The sequence below is a fragment of the Scomber japonicus genome, chromosome 19 (genome assembly GCF_027409825.1).
Source record: "Scomber japonicus isolate fScoJap1 chromosome 19, fScoJap1.pri, whole genome shotgun sequence".
NCBI lineage: Eukaryota > Metazoa > Chordata > Actinopteri > Scombriformes > Scombridae > Scomber > Scomber japonicus.
Window position 1 is genome coordinate 18259103 of NC_070596.1, and position 20361 is coordinate 18279463.

General features: G+C 40.6%; 1 protein-coding gene across 1 annotated transcript in view; it reads left to right on the plus strand.

Annotated features, from left to right (window-relative positions):
- The first annotated feature begins 3673 nt into the window (after window positions 1-3673).
- Window positions 3674-20361, plus strand: part of pappaa (pregnancy-associated plasma protein A, pappalysin 1a) — an 87473-nt gene continuing 70785 nt past the window's right edge. The window contains exons 1-5 of the mRNA XM_053340026.1: window positions 3674-4064; window positions 10021-11128; window positions 18985-19130; window positions 19401-19694; window positions 20069-20261. Coding sequence (XP_053196001.1) covers window positions 3674-4064; window positions 10021-11128; window positions 18985-19130; window positions 19401-19694; window positions 20069-20261 — 2132 coding nt within the window. The remainder of the gene's footprint in view (window positions 4065-10020; window positions 11129-18984; window positions 19131-19400; window positions 19695-20068; window positions 20262-20361) is intronic.

Below are 20361 nucleotides of genomic sequence, written 5' to 3' on the forward strand. Positions count from 1 at the left end.
AGATTAAGCTTGGTGCATTAATGGATTAAAGGACAATGTTTTTTTTCCTATTTATCTCGCACTGCTCCACAGTCACTCGGATGACGTAGTGGGATTATACTACAATACTGCAACCACTTTTTTCCAAACAGAAGTGATAGGGAGACAGCAATGGTCACATCACTATGGGAGCACAGAGGAGCAGTAGCTAGAGTTTGAGAATATTTAGAGTCAATATACTGTTAGACAGACTTTATATAGTTTTACATATTTTACTTGAAATGCAATGATAAGCAAACTCTTAGTCCATAGCACAGGCTTACAATATCAAAGCTTTATGTTTGTCCAGTGTTGTTTTATTCACTCTTGACCCCTGACTGATCTTAACATGCTGCCCATTTGAAAGCTGTGCAGTGGATTCTACTTTATGAACTCCCTCAGATTTGTGGCAGGATTTGCAGAATTGCACGGGGCTCCATGACATGAACCATCACAGGTCATTGGGTTAAGATGGGATGTTGTCTTCCTGGACCATTGAATCCAGGAATAACTGGGTATCGGCTTGGTTTTTGAAAAGGAGAGATACTGTGATGCTCTTTTTACTGGCAAATGGTGGAGTCAGGGAAGCATCCAGTTTGAACTTTGAGCATGTTGATTGGTCCATGCCCTGAGGGGTTTTGGATGGTGGGTGCAATACTAAACTAAAACAATTCAACTCAATCTTCTTGCATAACAGAGGGATGGTGAATGACCTTTATGTGGGCATGTTTCAGAGCCCCCCCCCCCCTCTAGTCTGTACATAGTGTACCAACCTGAAAGGATGCTGACTGTAAGACATTAGGTCATCTTTTCTATCTTCAGCATTCATGTTCCTGTACAGACAAAGAGAGAGTGACAGTCTTGGGTAAAAAAGTGCAGAATGTAATTACAGGATTGCAGAAGTCTTTCACCTTCTGTCATGATACTCTGGCACCTCCAGTAGGTTTGCATTTCCATTTTCCTACAGTGTTAACTCCCGATATCAAGTCAGTTTAATGAGAATCGACTTGCAGTAGATCACAACACATTACAATCAATTCTGTCATCCAGTAGTATTTTGCTAATTGAAAAAAAAAAGTTTAAATTTTCAATGTGAGCACATTTAATGACCATAATGCTAATGCAACTATAATGTCATTTATGAGATATAATTACATTGCAATTTAACCCAATGGATACATCCTGAGAAAATGTGCTGGTTTCTTTGAGTTGTTAACTGCTGTTCAGGGCAAAACAGGACATTTAGGTTGCATCTGGGGCTTTGTGAAACAGTGATTGACATCTTTTTTTTCATTTTCTGGCATTTTGTAGACCAAAAAACTAATTGAAAAAATAGTTGACTGATTAATCAATAATGAAAATAACCACCACTCAAACAAAAACTCTCAAAGAGATGGAACCAAATCTGAAAGGAGAATTTTGTTAACAACCTGTCGTGTGATGGTTTAGAGATTCCAAGTTATCCACTGTCTCCTTGGACAAGTTTTAAATTTGTGGTCCATGTGAAACTTTGCTCCCAGCTACTTTCAAGGTCATAACACCTTTCAATATATCACTCCTCTTCCCCTTGCTTGAGGCACAAAGGGAAATATGTGGCCCAGAGTCGCAACACCATATGAAGAAGAAAGCAAATATTGAATGTTTGTTCCCTCTTCCCTTTATGGTAGGTGGCAAGTTTTGGCTGTCTAAACACACATTTACAACAAACAACCATGGGAGAACAGAGAGGACACATTGACATTCCAGCTGACTGTTTCTATGGAAAGCCTTTTAAAGGTTAGAAAAAAAGTCCCCCTTTTCTGTGTCAAAATATTCTTGGAATAACAGTAACACTGACCAAAGTATTGTTTTCATCTCACTCAGCAGCTGAGAGTTACAAAGAGGTTTGTCACTGGTGTCAAAGACTCACAAACCTTAGTCCAGAGAGTGTGGTTTTCAAACTCACATCCATCTAAAGTGACGGGTCAGTAAATATTACAATGTATGAGTCAAACTGAAACTTAAAAATCCCTTACATTTTCAAATCCAGTTAACAAAAATCCTGATGCTAATAGTAATTTGGGGTAAACATGCACAGCTAGAGAATACTTACATAAGACTTTTTTGTCATTTTGTGGCTAAAATCAACAAAAGAACAAATGTCATATGATCCATTAAATTAAGTTAATTAAAAACAGGACAAAAATTGCTGTTAGTTTTTCATTGTTTCATTACTTCTTTGATATACTGCTTACTTGTTTTGAAACAACATTAATGGGAAACATGACTTTGACTTCACAGTTAGGTCTACCTTTATAGAATATGTCATGTTTTGCCAAAAGTTTTTTTTTATTATTTAATTTTGCATCTTATGTTTGTTTTTCCCCCCGTCTTTTTTTATGACAAATAATAATTTTAATTAGCATTTTTTTAAAATTACAAAATACAAGCTTTGATCTCTAAATCATTCGGGGCAGTCTCTACATTATGTATATTTTAAACATTAACATAAAGGAGGAGTCATCCATTTAACCTTTCATGTAAATCTTGAGGAATGTGCCAGAATATGTGAAAACACGATATAAACTCTAAAACAGAGCTGTCAGGAGAGGTTTCAACTACGAATGAGAGGGATTTGGATATTTCTTTAATGTCCTCAGAGTGCATGGCTATTATGGTCCTGTGTATGGGACTTAGTGGAAGTGTTGAATTGTTTAAATTGTAACCGCTAGAGGGATACATATACGCCTTCCAAACTCCGTAAACACCATCCTATCACTATGTGCCACAGAGAGAATTGCCGTCAGTGAGAGTTGCCTACCTGTGTGACTTCCCACTTTGAAAAAAAAAAAACACAGCCCCGGAACATTTGAAACATGAGTTGTGCTTAAAAAGACTTAGGGGAGAAACTGCCTCTAAAGCGGACGACGAGCTCCGACTCCTCCAAGTGTATCTGCTCCAGGCAATCAATGAGGACCGCGATGCTTACTTCTGCAGCTCTCTGTCCCTCTTTCTCTCTTTCGCCTTACCAGATATTATAGTGCATTTCAACTTTTGTGCAGGCACATAGGTTAAAGGGAAGTTTGGATACCGTTTTTGACCACAATTCACCTCTTGTTTCCTGTAATAAATATGAGAGGTCGGTTTGTTGTCACTTTCCTTTGGAATTTAATATGTGCAATTTCTTATGCTGTTTTACGGGTAGGATAAGGAAACAACAAAAAGGTGTGACAAGAGCTTGGCGGACAACTGTGGATTTCTGCGAGTAACTCCTACCGTCCAAAGGGGATGAGGGGGGCATCGGCCGGACCCCCCTCTTGATTGATTACTTATTAGTCATCCCTTTGGCTAAATGGGACCCATTGAAAAGGCACCGTGGAACACATACATGAATCAAATATTCCTGTGTCCCCTGAATGTCTCCAGAGTAGTTTTGCTTAAGAGAGGGGGTCGTGGCTTAGCATTATAAAGAGGGGAAAACAGCATAGCTTTATAGGTTTATTTAGACAGTTTCTACGGTTTGACATTGTACCGCTGTAAAAAGAGAGAAGGAAAAACTCGAGAGGATTCCAAAGAGGAGAACATTTTGGACATACATTTTTTTCCCTAGTTATTCCGTTTTTTCTTTTTTTTCTCTTTTATTTTAAATATTTTTTGCAATTTTCTCTCCCGAAAAATGAAACTTTGGACATCTCCCTGGGTGTCTTGCCTGGTGATTCTCATCTTGTGTTTTGGATCAGAGTGCGGGACAGTCCGGAGAAAGGGGAGATCCAAGAGGGAGTTGGTGCGCATTAGGGAGGCGAAAGCCACCTTCCCAGGGGCTTGTGCCACACGTCTGCCCCGGGGCAAACGGTCTTTGCCCGGCTTGGAGCGACGATTGCTTCGCCAGCGTCGGCGCTCCACACAGGCGGAGGTGAACTCTCCAGACCGGGGGAAAGCTGTCTATTTTACCGGCAGGGGAGATCAGTTACGGCTGAAGCCTGCCGTGGAGATACCCAGAGGAAATTTCACTCTGGAGATGTGGATCAAACCGGAGGGAGGTCAACGATCACCCACAGTGATTGCAGGTAGGGTAGTCTGCACATCCTCAATCCACACTGTCAACCCAACTCCTTTTAATAGTCTAACTCCAAAAACTGGTGAGTGAAATTGGATTGAGACAGCAAAACATGCAAATGTGCAGCATTTTATCCCAGTGTCATGTAGTCTATCACACAAAGCAACATGCAGTTTCAGTGAGTTGAAAATGAGTTCATCTATCAGACTAGACAATGATGTAATGCTCTGAAAAGTACAGCGGATAGTGTAGGTAGTGCAACCATAGGGTCAGTGAAGATTTTGATCACATTTAAGTTTGCCACCTTACGCAGATATATAGCTGTAATATGATTTTAATCTCCAAATGCATTATCTTCCTATGTATCAACGACAGTATTATGGTAATAAAAAAATCTAAGTGAGGAGTAGCTATAGGCAGCAGATATCGGCTACTGCATCATTTGACCGGCAGCTGATGTCACTGTGCGTAAAATGTAATTTCTATGAACCGACTTGGCTATTTTAAAACTATGATGTAATGGCCAAAACTTTGTGAGCGAGCACGTCACGGCAGGCACAAAGCGGCAGAGAGTCGCTGAGGCGCTCAAAGCTTGCAGCGCAAGCCGCAATCTTGAGTGTCCCCCAAAATCGACACCCTTGGATTGGCTGCCCGAGTTACGAGACATCACCGAGAGATCCAGGATTTCCCCCCCATCTCGCACAAAAAATGTCCTGCTTATGTTTTTGCAGTGCATGTCGGTGCGCTTTCGTGGTCATGGTGACCGGTGGTGTCTCTTCATAACGCAGAGCAAAATCGTGGGTTATTGGGCGAGAGTGTAATTAAAGGGCGCGATCAGATAATGATGATGCATCTCTGCTAACTGCGCAGAGGAGGATACACAGACACTTCAGTATATCCCTGTCGTCAGAGGAAAGCTTGACACTTTGTAGATGTCATCTGTATGCACTCCTTTTTTGCGCTGCCAGGTCTGCAGCCATGCGTAAAGGAGCACCAGAGAGGTGTTAAAGCTGTTCTGCATCATCTGTTTTGACCAATAGCGCTTTTGTGCATTACAGTATAGGACAGGTTTTTTTGTAGCTGTGCCTTGCCGATAGGGAGCGTTGCATACACAACTCATTGCCTGCTACAGTAATTGTGCAGATGGCTGCCTTTGAACTGAACTGAACTGAATTGAACTCAGTCCTCCTCAGCTTCCAGTATGTATGTCTGCAGGTTTTAGGGACATAACTAAACCAAATGAGCAAATTTACTTGTCCCTTTATAATATAGCTGTCTGGCTCTCTCAACCCCACCACCACCCCCATGCACTCACCCACCCATACACCACCACCCTCTCTCACACACACACACACACACACACACACACAAACACACATATATACATAATCACTTAAGTGTGTGTGTGTGTTGCGGTGTGTTGGGGGGTGTTGAGATGCAGTACACTTTTAGGTATTGCTAGCCAGTTGGCAGGGACATGCTCTGCAAAGCCAATCCCTTGTAAGAGTCTCAAATTGGGTGAGGGAGGTGGGGGGAAGGGGGTGAGAGGGTCTGTTGTGACCTGAGTGACTCTTAGATTTACAGAGGATGGACACAATAACAGGAACATCTGTACAGTTTAATGCAAGCCAGTACAACAACAACAACACAAAATTAGAACCTTCTTTTGACACAAATCTTAACAAGAAATGATCATTATAGCCTTTTACAGATGTGGTATTTACTGTATGTCATGACTCTTGAATTTATTGTGTGTATTTGTTCATGAGCATGTATATACGCAGGTGTTGTTGCAAGTACAGGTATTGTTATTGTGCCCCACCCCCATCTCATACTGGCTTTTTTGCCCACTAGAGATTACTACTTATGTGTAATCTTATGTGTTCATTTTTTCAAGATTTGCTCCCATCATGCTGCATTGTGCCAGAGGGGCCCTAAAGAGAGCAAATATGATGATCAGACAAATTCAATCAAGCCTAATCTTTTAAATCCAATTCAGGCCTAAAAAATCCCAGCGCCTTTAAAAATACTCCATCCCCTTGTTTTGATCCCAACACAGTGTTGTTTGTAGCAGCTGTTTTTTTAAAAAACGGTGTTGTTTTGACCACCGCAGTTTCTCTTTCTCACTCTTTATTTCTTTTTCTTTCTTCCTTTCAAAGTTGAATTTTCATACTTGTTACATGTTTTCTTGTGTTTTCTGTGCATTTGTTAAGTTAGGGAATCATACAGGATAACAAACAGACACATATACAGTACAATGAGTGCAGTCTCTGCCTCATAAATGAATACTCAAAGCCCTGCAGTATACCTCTGCGTCCTTGACCAATCCTGGTGACGTATTCTTGTTTTTATTTTTCAGTTGTTTCTTGCACCCACAAGATTCTCCTGACTCCATTTAGGAACAATAGATGAGAGGAATGTAATTGACCTCCTGAAAGAATCAATTTATCCAGAAATATGAAGGAGAAAAGCTACAGTTACAGACTACTGAACTTGCATTTGGACATGCGTTTGCTCTTGTTTGACAATAAGCTGGTTTTCTTAAAAGAGTACTTCGGAGAGGTTTAGGTGATTTGGTTTAGATGGTGCCTTGTTCGACTACTTTTGGGTTTAAAGAGGATCAATATATATTACTTTACACTCTAAATATGACTGATCAAACCATCTTCAAATACAAGTCTTGTGCCCTTTTAAGTGAATAACAATAAAAAAATATGAGTCCTGTGCTGCCATTTCCCTAATATGATTATATGTGGTCAGAAGTGATCCCAGGTTTAAAAACATTTCAACCGTTTTAAGACACACACACAGACACACACACTCACACACAGACACACAGACACAGACACACACACACACACACACACACACACACACACACACAATCAGAACATCAAGTTCTGTGTCCAAATGTTATGCAAACTTTGTTGTGCCCTATTAGCCTTGTATCCGGGTCGTGTTGGGTTGTCCCGCATCAAAGGAAGAGCAATATAAATCACAAAAGGAACAGAGGTTCTCTTCCATGACCTGCTGGGGACAATTATATGCAGACGTTGGCAGATAATTGCTGCGATAACAGATATATCTCGGTGCTGTCATCTACTGTGATGATGGAGGTAAAAACAAATTTTTCTTTGTTAAGAGTTCCTTTTTTTCATGGACACTTAAAAACTGGATCCTCTCCTGTTTTATTATAGTCAGATGTAACTGGAATACTAAGAGGACGATGAATAATCTTGAGAACATGACTAATCACCTGGCAAGTGGTTGGAGTTTGTAGAGGGGTTGATGGCTGAGTATAACACTTATCCTCAGTGATTATTACCCCAACCGGAAGCATCTTATTAGTTTGAACCATTATTATCATTGTGTCTTTTTGTGCTAATATAAACATTCGAAAAAGAGCTGTTATATTCCATAAATCCCAACTTGTGTCCTTATATTTTATGGGAATATTGTTTTGTGATATCAGTGTCATAGTGTAAATTACATTGCAAAAAGTGGTGTTAATTTAGGTCATCTAATGATTTTTAAGTGAAATTTTTGGTAGATCATTTATGACTCATTAAAACCACCATTTAACAGTTGAATTGATTCAAACCTGACAGCCAAGTTAAATGTTTCAAGTCAAGTGTTTTTAAGTGACATGATGACATTTTTATAATCAATGTCCTTGTTATGTTCGTTAAGTTTGTTTTTTAAGTATCAATGGAATTTTCCATTGTTTTTTCAGGGAAATTGCTGCAGCGGTCACTTGGGTATGACTATGAAAAGTGCCTTTCTTTGACCTTTCAGAGCCAGAACAGCTCAAAAGTAAACGAAGTCTTCATTGTTCCCTTCCTCCCTGCTTTTTATCAAGTCCTTGTGACATTTTTCTTTGTGTGTGTATGTGTGTTTTTTTACTTTTTCTTTTTTCCTGAGTGTGTTTTTCTTGGAAGAAGACAAATGGCAAGTGCAAGGAAGGTTGCCTTTGAACCTGACAGGAACAGCTCTCCACCGTAGCGTGTGCACATGCAAATCCCTAAGTGTGTCCCTATGTGTGTGTGTGTGTGTGTGTGTGTGTGCGTGTGTGTGGGCGGGCACGTGCACATGCGCGCATTTCTGAGCGGACACAAATGTGTACTTCTGTGTTTCAATTTGACTGTGCGCATGAGAGTGTGTGTGTGTATACATATATATATACATATATATGTGTGTGTATATATATATATATATATATATATATATATATCTATATATATATATATAGATATATATACATACATATGTATATGTGTGTGTATATATGTATATATATATGTATACATATATGTATATGTGTGTGTATATATGTATATATATATATACATATATAGATATGTACGTCTGTGTAAGTATGTGTGTGTAGTGTGTAGGTGTGTTTCTGTGAACCCAACCAGTCACAGTGCAGGGTCTGGAAAAGTGTAGTGTGTTAGATTAATTGAGCATGGCAGAATTATGACAGCTGTTTACACTAGGAGCCCTGCGAGCATTTTAGCACACCTTTTAGCCTTGAGTGCACTAGCTGACAGATGGAAGGCTTTTTCCTTCCAGTGTAGTGGAAAGCCCGAAAACGTCATCCACCAAAGGACTGACCTTGATGCTGAACCCAACCCTCACTCTTTGAACGTTAGTCCATTGAAATACCAAATTAATGAATGCATCCTGGAGTGTGCAACCAATTAGAAACAGGTCAAAGTTTCCAAGATGGCAGTGCAATCACCATTAGCCAGCCACTTATTCCAGGCTCAGGTAGCCTAATCGATGGGGGAGAAAAGGCATTTGAAGTGGACAAGTATGTTGAAGCGAAGATGTGATGGTTACTGTTATAACCAGCTTATAATTTCAGACCATACTGAGGGTAGCAGAGAACATTTTGAAGGGTATTTACAGGAATTCCATGCACAGTGAAAGAGAGAAAGCAACTGCAAAGAACACTTCACACCTATATGGGTTGGGTGTTCAGGTCACAGATTGAGTGTCACACATGTGGATTGATATAATTGCCAGAAAGCTCATAGTTTGAAGTGCTACTCTGCCTGATATTAGCAAATCTGAGGGATGAATGCTTGTGACATGGCTGGACTCCAGCTCTCTCCCTAGGATCACCTATCAACACAAACACTTTCTCATGCTAAGATGGACCTTGTGAGACATGTTTAGTTGCTTTGGAATCTTTGCACATCATGACTGAACTGTATGGATCTATGCATTATAGTCACAAATGTGCATTAACAAACAGACATGCATACGCATAGACCTGAACTTGTGCGCCTGCACATACGTACCTCAACAAGTGCTAAACAAACAAACAGTAAGCATTCAGAGATCCCCTAAGAAGGGAAAACACATTACCATGCTGAAGCTGACATACATGGTCCAAGTGAAACAGGAAAAAGGTGTTTTGGTGCCTCTACAAAAACAAGGCTTTAGCAGAAAACTAGCCTTTTCTGGCTACCCCACTGGCAAGGGACATTTACATGAACAACTTTAAATGCACTCAGTGTTCACGAAAAGCCTATACGAGAGATTTCCATGGGGTCTCCCCTAGATAAACCTGCAATTCAACCCAATTTCCAGGACACCCTTTAGATATCAACTCAATAACTCAGAGTTACAGTATTTAAAATGTATACATTGAAACCGTTCTGGCATATTGACTAACCACTTCTGAATTAGCATTAAAAGTTGAAAATACATGGCTTGAACATATCATAAGTAAAGCTTTTAATGAAAATGGAAGATGTGGTGAGGGTGTCAAAATGACATATCAAGTCATTAATGCATTTCTCCAATAGTTTGTTGTTTTCTCCATGATAAATTAGATCTTTTGCAGGTGAACAATGAACAATATTTTTTTGGTAATAATGTTAATTTGTCTTGTTCTTATCCACATCCACACAGGCTTACACATGATGATTGACCAATTTTTTCTTTTTTTTCCCCAGGCCTTTATGACAAATGTTTCTACGCCTCCAGTGATCGAGGCTGGCTGCTTGGCATCCGGGCAGTTAGTGAACACGGGAATCGTGACCCTCGCTTCTTCTTCTCCCTTAAAACTGATCGTGCCCACAAAGTGACCTCCATCCACTCCAATACTCGTTACATACCCAACCAATGGACACATGTCGCAGTCACATATGATGGCATATACATGAAGCTCTTTGTCAATGGCGCTCAAGTGGGTGTCAGTCGGGAGCAATCAGGTGATGTCTTCAGTCATTTGACCAAAAAGTGCAAAGTGCTGATGATTGGGGGGAATGCACTGAATCATAATTACAGGGGGGCAGTGGAAAGGGTGGGTCTATGGAGGCAGGCCCGTGGGCAAAGGCAGATTATCAGGGATATGCAGGGCCATGAGGACCTCCACGATATACCTCAGCTGGTCATCCGTGAAACATTCGAGCAAGCAGGCCGAAAGTGGCTGACTGTGAAAGATGGTAGTTTTCCTCTACCTGAGCAGGGAGTAGGCGGAAGATTAGGTTTTCCGGGTGGTGGTGGAATTGGGAATGCTGAAGGATTATTGGACACAACGCTGGAGCCTCCAACTTGTGGCCAAACTGTTTGTGACAATGTTGAGGTCATCAAAAACTACAACCAGCTTTGGAGCTTCCGACGGCCCAAGAAAGTACGGTATCGGGTGATAAATATTTGGGATGACGCACGGACCAAGCCAACCGTATCAGACCACCAAATTAGCCTACAACACCAGCAGCTAAATGATGCCTTTAGCCGCTACAACATCACCTGGGAGCTCAGCATTCATAATGTGACCAATTCCTCCCTTCGTAATCGGTTGATTCTAGCTAACTGTGATATCAGCAAAGTTGGTGATGATCTTTGTGACCCAGAATGCAACCATCCGCTGACAGGGTTTGATGCAGGTGACTGCAGGGATCCCCGGGTCTGGAGCCGTTGCCAAGAATACAAGCAGGGTAACGGTGTATGTGACCCTGAATGTAACTGGGAAAACTTCTTCTATGACCTCGGTGATTGCTGTAACCCCAATGTGACGGATGTGACCAAGACTTGCTTCAACCGCTCTTCTCCACACAAGTAAGATCCCTTTTTTCAGATTTTGCATGTTATCATATTTTCAGTACTGATAATCCTCTTTGCTAGTTGTTTAATTCACCAAAAAGCATGAACTAACCACAGCTTTCCTAGCTTATTTGAATACATATTTGACATGATTGAATAATTTTGATAAAGCAACTCCACATCTTGGCCTCACCTACCTAGAGTATATCAAACTACAAGTCTTTCCATACATGTCTTCCTGAATAGAAGTTTCGATGCCTAGTCCCACTGTTTCCTGACCATTTGGACTGAGGCTGAGTGTAACTCAACTCCCAGCCTGTGTGGCCTGGGAAATCCTCTGGGGGCAGCTAGTCCAATCTAGCTTTGGCCTGGTTCAATCAGTGTTCCACACTTAAGCAGTGCAAAACAAACGCAACAGGATGAGTTTCCTGGTAGCAAATGCACAGGCCAGACCGCTCATTTACGTATCCATTTTTCAACAACTCTCCCCACCTCTTTCTACTCTGTCTCTAAAACCCAGTGGTCATAATTAAGCTGGCTTGATTGGAGAAGGGAGTTGGGTTGGAAAGAGTGACATTGTAAACAGAGTGTTAGAGCAAATAGAGGTCAGAAAAGAGAGTCCAGTATGGCTTTTGCGTTTAGCAATGGAAATAATTTCAAAGACATACCACTCTCTCCAGGAAACCGCCGACAGACATGTTTCCTGGAGAGGCAGGTATAGGCCCCAAAACGTGGGTGCGTAAAAGAATTTTCCACGAAAAACAGTGAAGGAAGTTTACATGGGAAAACCAGTACTACAGATTCTTCCAGGTGTACTGTACATAAAGGAAAATATTATGTGGTTTTATGTAGCTACTTTAGAAGAATACAGAGGTTTCATGAATGCATAAAGTTTTTTTTTGTTTTTGAGGTAATCTCATTGTGGCTTGTAGATAATGAGTAAAAGCTGGCAAGGAGAATAAATCTCTGGAATTCGCTGTAATAAGGTTTGTGCCAGACCTCCAATTGTAGGATTGTTTGTTTCTTGGTACACTGAAACTCAACACAGTAGACTGAGACATTTTTGTGGACAATGCAGGGAGTCTTTATGGTTACGCCGTAAAAAGAGACAAAAATGACCGAAATTCAGATGTTTGGCAGTAATTTTTTTGCCACTGTCACGTAGGGACAAGCAAAAGGGAAAAAACTGGTAGACCTAGAGTGTGGGATTGTTTGGGTCTTTCTGATAGCATGAATCGAGGAATCAAGGAAACTGTTTTCAATCACAGTTAAGCTGCAAGCGCTGACTGTTTGGCACTATCCTGTTGTCTAAAATGACCACTAAATAGCTAAATAATGACATCTAATTAACAACATCAGAGGAGGAAAGCAGGTGGGTTTGCCGTTGCTTCGATCTTTCAATTCCCACCACATCCCTTTCAGCTTAGTCATCATTAGAAGCCCATTCATCAACTGGTGGGCAAACTACTTCATGTAGACATCAACAATTGGCAAAAAGCTTGCCATTGCAATGTTCAAATCTCCCTGTGGGCATTTGAAGGATGGGCTTGTGAAAGGAAGGATACCAGCAAGAGTAGAGAAAGAGACAAAGAAAGGACAAGAGAGTTCTCAGTCTAACGAAATAGATATAATCTCCCAAAGTGGTTGCTTATTTTGCTTTGATTATGGTATGTCTGGAGAGACTTGCAGAGAGCTGCACTACAAACATTTTGACATTCCTCCTTGATTATGGAATTCTAGATGAACAATGTACTGTGTATGTAGGGGAACAATAGTTGTGAGGTCCTGCATTTATTTTTGCAGCATTTGCACCTGTTACCACTTACGTGTAGTGTTTTCAAAAAATCTGGATAACATAGGACACAGGCAGCTCTGTGGTGCTGACACAGTCTCTCCTCTGAAAATACCATTGATAATAACCCTCCACCCCCTCCCTCTACATTTTACTGAGGGAAATATTTTGCATTGTTTTCACAGACCTTGGTTTTGACACTTCTTATGGTTTTGGTGGTATTTGATGTTATCTGACAGCACTTATTTTAAGGCTGAACATTCCTTTGTCTGGACCTAGACATCTGAAATTGTGGCTGTAATTCATACAGTATGAAATTATATGATGTGTGCAGAAAGGCAAAAAACAAAGGGCACAAGGGATATGTTTTTTTGAGAAGATGTGCATGGTAAGCATGAATGATTAATGTAATATCTGGATAGAGAGAGATTTGGATCATATGCACCTGTTGCTAGGACTTAACAGGCTGGCCACAAACTTCATAACTCCATGTTTTGTCTTGGACATACTAGGTTTCCGATAGCGACCATAATTATCATCATCAAGTGAATGGGCCAAGCCTTGTTTTGTATTTCTGTGAAGTCTGGCAAAAATCAAACAGACAAACTAAACAAAAAAAAAAGCACACATTTTTTCTCCCATCATTAAGTGCCCATTTCTTCTCAAGGCCCCCTAGTCACTTGCCTAGATTGCCCATATAGTAGATCCAGCCATGCTTAACAGTGTGAAAGATATGTTTTGACATATATGACTGTGAGCACCTGAAATTAAAATGCTATGTTGGATAAACGTAGATATTAGGACCATTTCAGCCTCAAAATATTTTTGGGAAATTAAGTTCTGGCTAGGCTTTGTTAGAGGCTAAATTGTCATCCATTTTCCCTTGGCCTCTGTCTCTCTCTCCCCCTCCCGAGTCAATACCTCTCACTGTGGCAGGTTAATGGATAGACCACCCTTTCTCTCTCCCTCACTTCCTCTCACTGCTGTATTCTAGCTCAGTATGGGGAGCTAATCTCCAGGGCCCTAAACTTGGGTGTTTTACAGTTGGTCGTCTAAACCTTAAGCCCCCATCCCATAAAACATAATGGAGTGCTTGGGCATGAATACCAGGACTTTGCACTTCCGCTTTAAAGCTATAGCACACTTACAAAAGCACTTGTTGTTGAAGTTCCACCTGTGCTCTCACAGGGGCTGATAGAACAACCTCTGCATAAGGGAGAAGGGAGCATGAAGTAAGCAGGTGCCATACATGGACACCTAGGCAGGCAGGGGAGTTGTAGCTAGCTTTGATACGATACTATGCAGCAAGATACTATATACTGAAAATGTAACAGAGGGATGCCTTAGCTAAGTAATTGAGGTTCAGAAGATGTTGACACATTTCTGTCAGGACTGGGAATATTAATCCCAGTGCTTGGTTAGGAGCTCCTACTTCATATAGAAACTGGAGGATTTTGGTCCCATCGTCCATTTGAATCCCCCCTTTTCAGACTGCTCTCATCAACAACCAGTCATGGCAGGATCTCTGGAATCTGAGCAGACTCAGTTCCTATGCATGTGTCTTGCTTTGGAAGGGGAAAAAAACAGAGAAGTAAGCTGGAAGGTTAAAGAGGAGCGCTCAAGTATAGTAATAAAGGCGGAGATGAATGATGGGTTTAGGGGCTGTGGTGTTGACCGACTTGATGACAGGGGCACTGAGGGCCCCCTCCAATTTTAAAAGTGTTCTTGGCCGTGAGACTGTAATTGCCATGCCAGCTCACCCCTGCTTTCACACTATGCTGCCCCAGACATATGTATACGAGGCAAATTTATGGGCTTATATGAATTATATATGGGTGTAAATGGATGAAGTCATAATCCCCCATTTAATATGTATCAGATATAAAAGCATTAACACAGCAGTTTGAGCTGCTGCACGTACCCCTGGATCTCCCTACAACAGATGCCCTGCAGTGATGATGCTCAGTTTTCTGCACTCACCTTACCTTCCTCTCTCTCCCTCCCTTAATTTTTCTCTCTCCCTCTTTCTCTCTGCTTTCAAAGTTGTTTTTTTTTCCCAGGATATGTCTGAAAAGTGGTGTGGTTAAATGCATGGAAAATCTTGTCCTTCCCAAGTGGCTCATCTCTGCTGAAAAAAATGTATGATGAGAAGCAAGAGCGGGGAACAGGGGCTATGGGATGGGGAAATATTTGAGGGGTGTGTGAGAGTGAGAGAGAACACCGGGGGCGGGGTAAAGCGGGGTAAAGGGTTATTGGCAAGGAGGTTTGAGTAAGATGTGGACGGATAGACAGAAAGGCCCAAACTGCTCATGTTGTGACTACAAACACGCTCACAGTGAGGTCACTGGTACATCTACAGACTCTGCACATTTGCAGCTGATCAAGGCCTCTACCAAATCTTCACGTGTTCATTAGACAGTAGTGTGAATTGCAGAACATGCACACACACACACACGCACACGTGCAAATGCTGGCACACATGCAAATGCCGGCACACAAAGGACCTTTTATTTATCTAATCTGATCACTCCAAAAACTGTATGTTTTCACTCTGAAAGCCTGTGCATCAATCCAGCATGTGATACACATTGTGTTTTTGTAACAGGGCCAAGGGTGTTGAAATAATTGAATTTAGATTAGTAAGGTTTTGACCCTACAGTATCTGCTCTCATTCACTGCTGATTCAATCTTTTCAGCATCAAACTCCTCTGACCTTTTTCTCCCTCATGCATGTCCAAAAACTCTGGACAAATTATTTTCTAAGGAAATAATGAAATTCCTGAAATTATTAGGAAGAGGGACCTTATATCTACTGTTCTTTCTTTCGCTCCTTTAACCTGGCCCCAGTAAGTGGCCCCAAAGTTGCTATCACATAGGCTTGCAAAAAGCATTTGCTGCACTGAACTCTTTATTTAAAACGTCTGTTACAGGGGAATGTTGCATCTTCACTAAACAGCTCTTTATCCAACTTGTGATTTGAGTCAGAGAGACTTGTCCAGCAAAGGTTGTAGAGATATTATGAAACATCTCGTGTAGCTGCATATGAAATGTGCATTGGTGGTAACCTTAGCAGGCTTGTCACGGTGGGAAACATTTCTCACTGGTGTAAATTCTTCCAGAACACTGCCAAAACACCAGTGTTACTGACTTTTAAATTGCTTCCTTCAGGCTACATTGAACATACGCTATGAGACATCCTGGGTTTACACTCAAATTTTAATATTTTATGCAGACACTTGCTTTCCAAACATGGAACTATTAACCGAAAAGAACACATTGGTGCAGCTGGCCACATTTTAAGTGCTTATTAAATACATTTTAAAAATGTTGAGTCCGTAGATCCTGCATGTCTAATAATCAACTTCTGAGTCCAGAGTCCAAATACAATCTTGTGTCTTTTGATCGAAGAAAATAAATAATATATTAAAAATAATATATAAAAACTTGCCAAAAGACAGGAACAAAGTTAACGCTGATCCTAAAGGGGTACCACTCAGGCAGTGGTACCACTTTAGGAAACAAATTCCCCTGTGTAACCTAGATAAAGTGACAGCTGTCAAATAATTTGATCCCCTCCAGTCTGACCTTATTATTATTTATCATTATTTTGGTTGATACTGCCTTTGATATCACAGAGCCATTCATCATAAATTATTATTATATCACAGTCGTTACATTTCACCAATGTGTAGGCTATGCTGTCAGCGATAACTGAAAATATAGCTTACAGAGACTATAACTCCAATGGGCCTGTGAGCCACCTTGAAACTAAACCAAAATGCAAAATATTGTGTGAATATACTTTATTTTAAGTCAGCTGTTGAGTGGAAGAATAATACACTTCACAGTCTTTGAAATGTTGCTTGGGCTCACTTAACTGGGTTTCTATAAATATATGCACACAAAAACCAAAGCACAGCATGTATTTTTACAAAATCATTCATTTGTAGTACTATTGTAAACCAAATGTGATAATGCAGGACAAGTGCAATTACACTCAACATAACATTAGCAACTCATATATGAATAAGCAATCTCTTATTTAGAGACATTGTCACTGATAGCACACAGAGGTCATTCCTACACTGTACCTCATGCCTACAATGCCACACTGTAAATTATTAGTATGTTTACCACCTATGTGATTATCTTTTGTCTCCTTCACGTCGCTTTTCACCATGTAGGTTCAGTTCTGAGCACCCCACTTTTATTTCACCAACAATCTTTCATGCATGTCCGTTTATATGCCATCACATGCCAAACGAGACTCAACTCATTATTCCAATATTTAGCTACTGATTTAAACATGTATGATGTCAAGATGGCATGGAGTGCCAATCGCATGTGGTGAATTTGGTAGTTTACCATTTATCACACATTTAACCAGAGAGGACGGTTAAATGCATGGTTGCCTCTCTCAGCTGTATGGGGTCAGGTGCTTTAAAGGCATGTTGTTTTAGCCCGAGTGTTGTTGCACTTAATCTTATGATCCAAGAACATACGAAATATGAGTACAAAAAATGAAACGGGCAAGTGGGTCATGAAAACTAGGTCAAAACATCCAAAGAGGATCTAATTTGTGATAGTAAGGCTATGTTTTGTTTCTGATAAACTCTGGGTTTTTGTATCCATTGCATATCTATTTCCAAAGCCTTGTAAAGCCAAAGGAACAGAATATACTGACACTTGAGCATATGCAACAGATTATAGACCCTTCCAAGAGATGACTGAGCTTGTTGATGCTGTTTGCCAGGACCACCAGCCAGGCTCGTAGAGAACAATGTGTTTGATGTGTTCATAAAATGAATGACAGTTTCACTGCTGGAGAGATATCTTATTGTGTTGAATGATTGCAGTCATTAGTGCTGCCATTAGTATTCCCAGGGCTTGGGATAAAACATTATGTCATGGATAGGGAGGCATAAGAATGGTAAAATACCTGAGCAATTAATTGAACTCTCAAGCAGATTTGAATGAGTCAGGCTCATCTGAGATGTTGGCAATACATTTTGTGCTAGGTACAATCATAAAGCTCTATTTAATGGTTATGCCGATAGAGTATAATACATTATGCAGTATATTTGGGGCTAGTGTTAAGATTTTAATGTCTAATATCAAATAGCATATATGGATAAGATGGCAAAAAGCCATTCACTATTTCACTCAGGAGTCAAATTGAACAAAATAGGCGTAATTTTATTGTAGTGCAGCCTGTAAGACCATGAGAAAACATTTACGTCACAATATTATGATATCCAAAAATTCAAGATAATTTTCAGTCCCACTGGTAAAGTAGATTTATTCCAACCAGCACCTGTTTGGTATTTATGTGGCTTGCTATGACATCTCTTACTGTTACAAAATAATGGGGGAAAATGTTTTATTGTACTAGTAATGGGATGATTCACTGTCTTTCAACATAAAACATCCGACATCATGCACACAACAACATTGTGGCTTGGCTTTTAGTGTCTCCATAAGTGAGAATTCAACTCAAAGAACTCCATACGCCCATAGTTGCATATTTGGGGTATTGTACTGTTTATTTGCCTCTTTGTACTTTGTAGACAACATCAACAACATGGTCTGTAATCTTTTTTCCATTACACAAGTGTAAGTGAAAAGGGACTGCAGTTAAACTTAATGGAATGAAAACAAACTACTTGTTTGGTCAACATTTTTACTAGCCCCATTCACACCTTTTAATATGTAATTATTAATACATAATTTTGTTATTAGGGCTTCTAGTCAGAAATGATCAAAATCTGTTGTTCTTGTTCAAGTGAGGAAACATAGGTGGGAGCTTAGGTCATTATCTGTGCTAGCTTGTGTAGTCAAAAATGACAACCTTCAACCTTTATTTTGTTGGTTTATGGGCCATTTAGGGCTATTTGATTTCAACAGAAGCCTAATTCAGAGTTATTTTCCTCAGAGATCACACTGCTTAAACTCTTTTTTGGCAAGGGAGACTGTTGTTGTCTGTAAAACTGTGACTTGGTGAGATGTGTATTGTATCTGCATTGTAAAGCTGTTAACTTAATGCAAAATACTCTGTGTCTCTCTCTTTTTTATTTTCCAGAGCCTATTTGGATGTGAAAGAGCTGAAAGAGATTCTGCATTTGGATGGCTCAACTCACCTGAATGTCTTCTTTGCCAATTCTTCTGATGAAGATCTGGCGGGGGTTGCCACTTGGCCCTGGGACAAAGAAGCCCTCACACATTTGGGTAGAAGACAAATAAAAAACACATGCATGCATGCATGCGCACTCATATGCACACCCCCCCCCCCTTTGGCAACCCAGATTGTTGATTTTGAGTAATTACAGTTCAAGCCCCAAGCAGTTTCTGTCTTCATCACTGCTCTACCAGGGAAGAAGGTGATAATGAAGCTGAGGTGGCCCATGAATAATGCATTGTATGAATCTTACCCTAGTTCCTCAATTACTTACTCATGTACTTGTTTATGTGTGTGTTCTTTGTCTGTATTGTTTTTAGGTGGAATCGTGCTGAACCCTTCCTTCTATGGCACATTCGGTCACACTGACACAATGGTCCACGAAATTGGTCACAGTCTCGGGCTTTACCACGTGTTTCGAGGCATATCAGAGATTGAGTCATGTAATGATGCATGCTTGGAGACAGAGCCCTCAATGGAGACCGGAGATCTGTGTGCTGACACCAACCCCACGCCCAAATACAAAGGCTGCCATGATCCAGAACCAGGCAACGAAACCTGTGGCTGTCGGCATTTCACACACACGCCGTTTAACAACTACATGAGTTATGCAGGTGAGGTTGAGTCTCTGCATGTGTTTTCCTACTTACCTGGCCACAGTTATACCTCTCACATGCAAAAAAAATGACGCACAGAGATCACCATAGAGGAATTTGTAGACTCTGTGTGCATACTGAGACAGGTGTGGAATTTAGCAGGGACATTTCATGGGGGAAAACACAGCAGGGGGGACATCCTTTGATGTCACCCATTTTGTGCAAAGGTTAAATGTTTTTTGTTGTCATGGTTACATGGAAAATAACCATACAGCTAAGTAAGAGCAGGTGGTTTCTTTTTATTCGCGTGACCTAGAACCTCCACTACCGTCTACCGTATATCAATCCAAAACATTATCTCCACCCCTCATATTGACTGACTTTTCTTGCAGATGATGCTTGTACAGACTCCTTCACTCTGAATCAGGTGGCTAGAATGCACTGCTACCTGGATCTCATCTACCAGACCTGGCAACCCACTTCTAAACCTCCCCCAGTGCCAATGGCCCCCCAAGTGGTTGAGCAGCATCATAACTCCATCACCCTGGAATGGTTTCCACCGATTTCTGGACACTTTTACAACAGGTGAAATGAACTAGCTAGGTTGCCAAACAGATGCGGGTGTGTATGGCAATAAAGTTGACTGAGATTTATTACATTATTGATTATTGTGTGAATTTATATA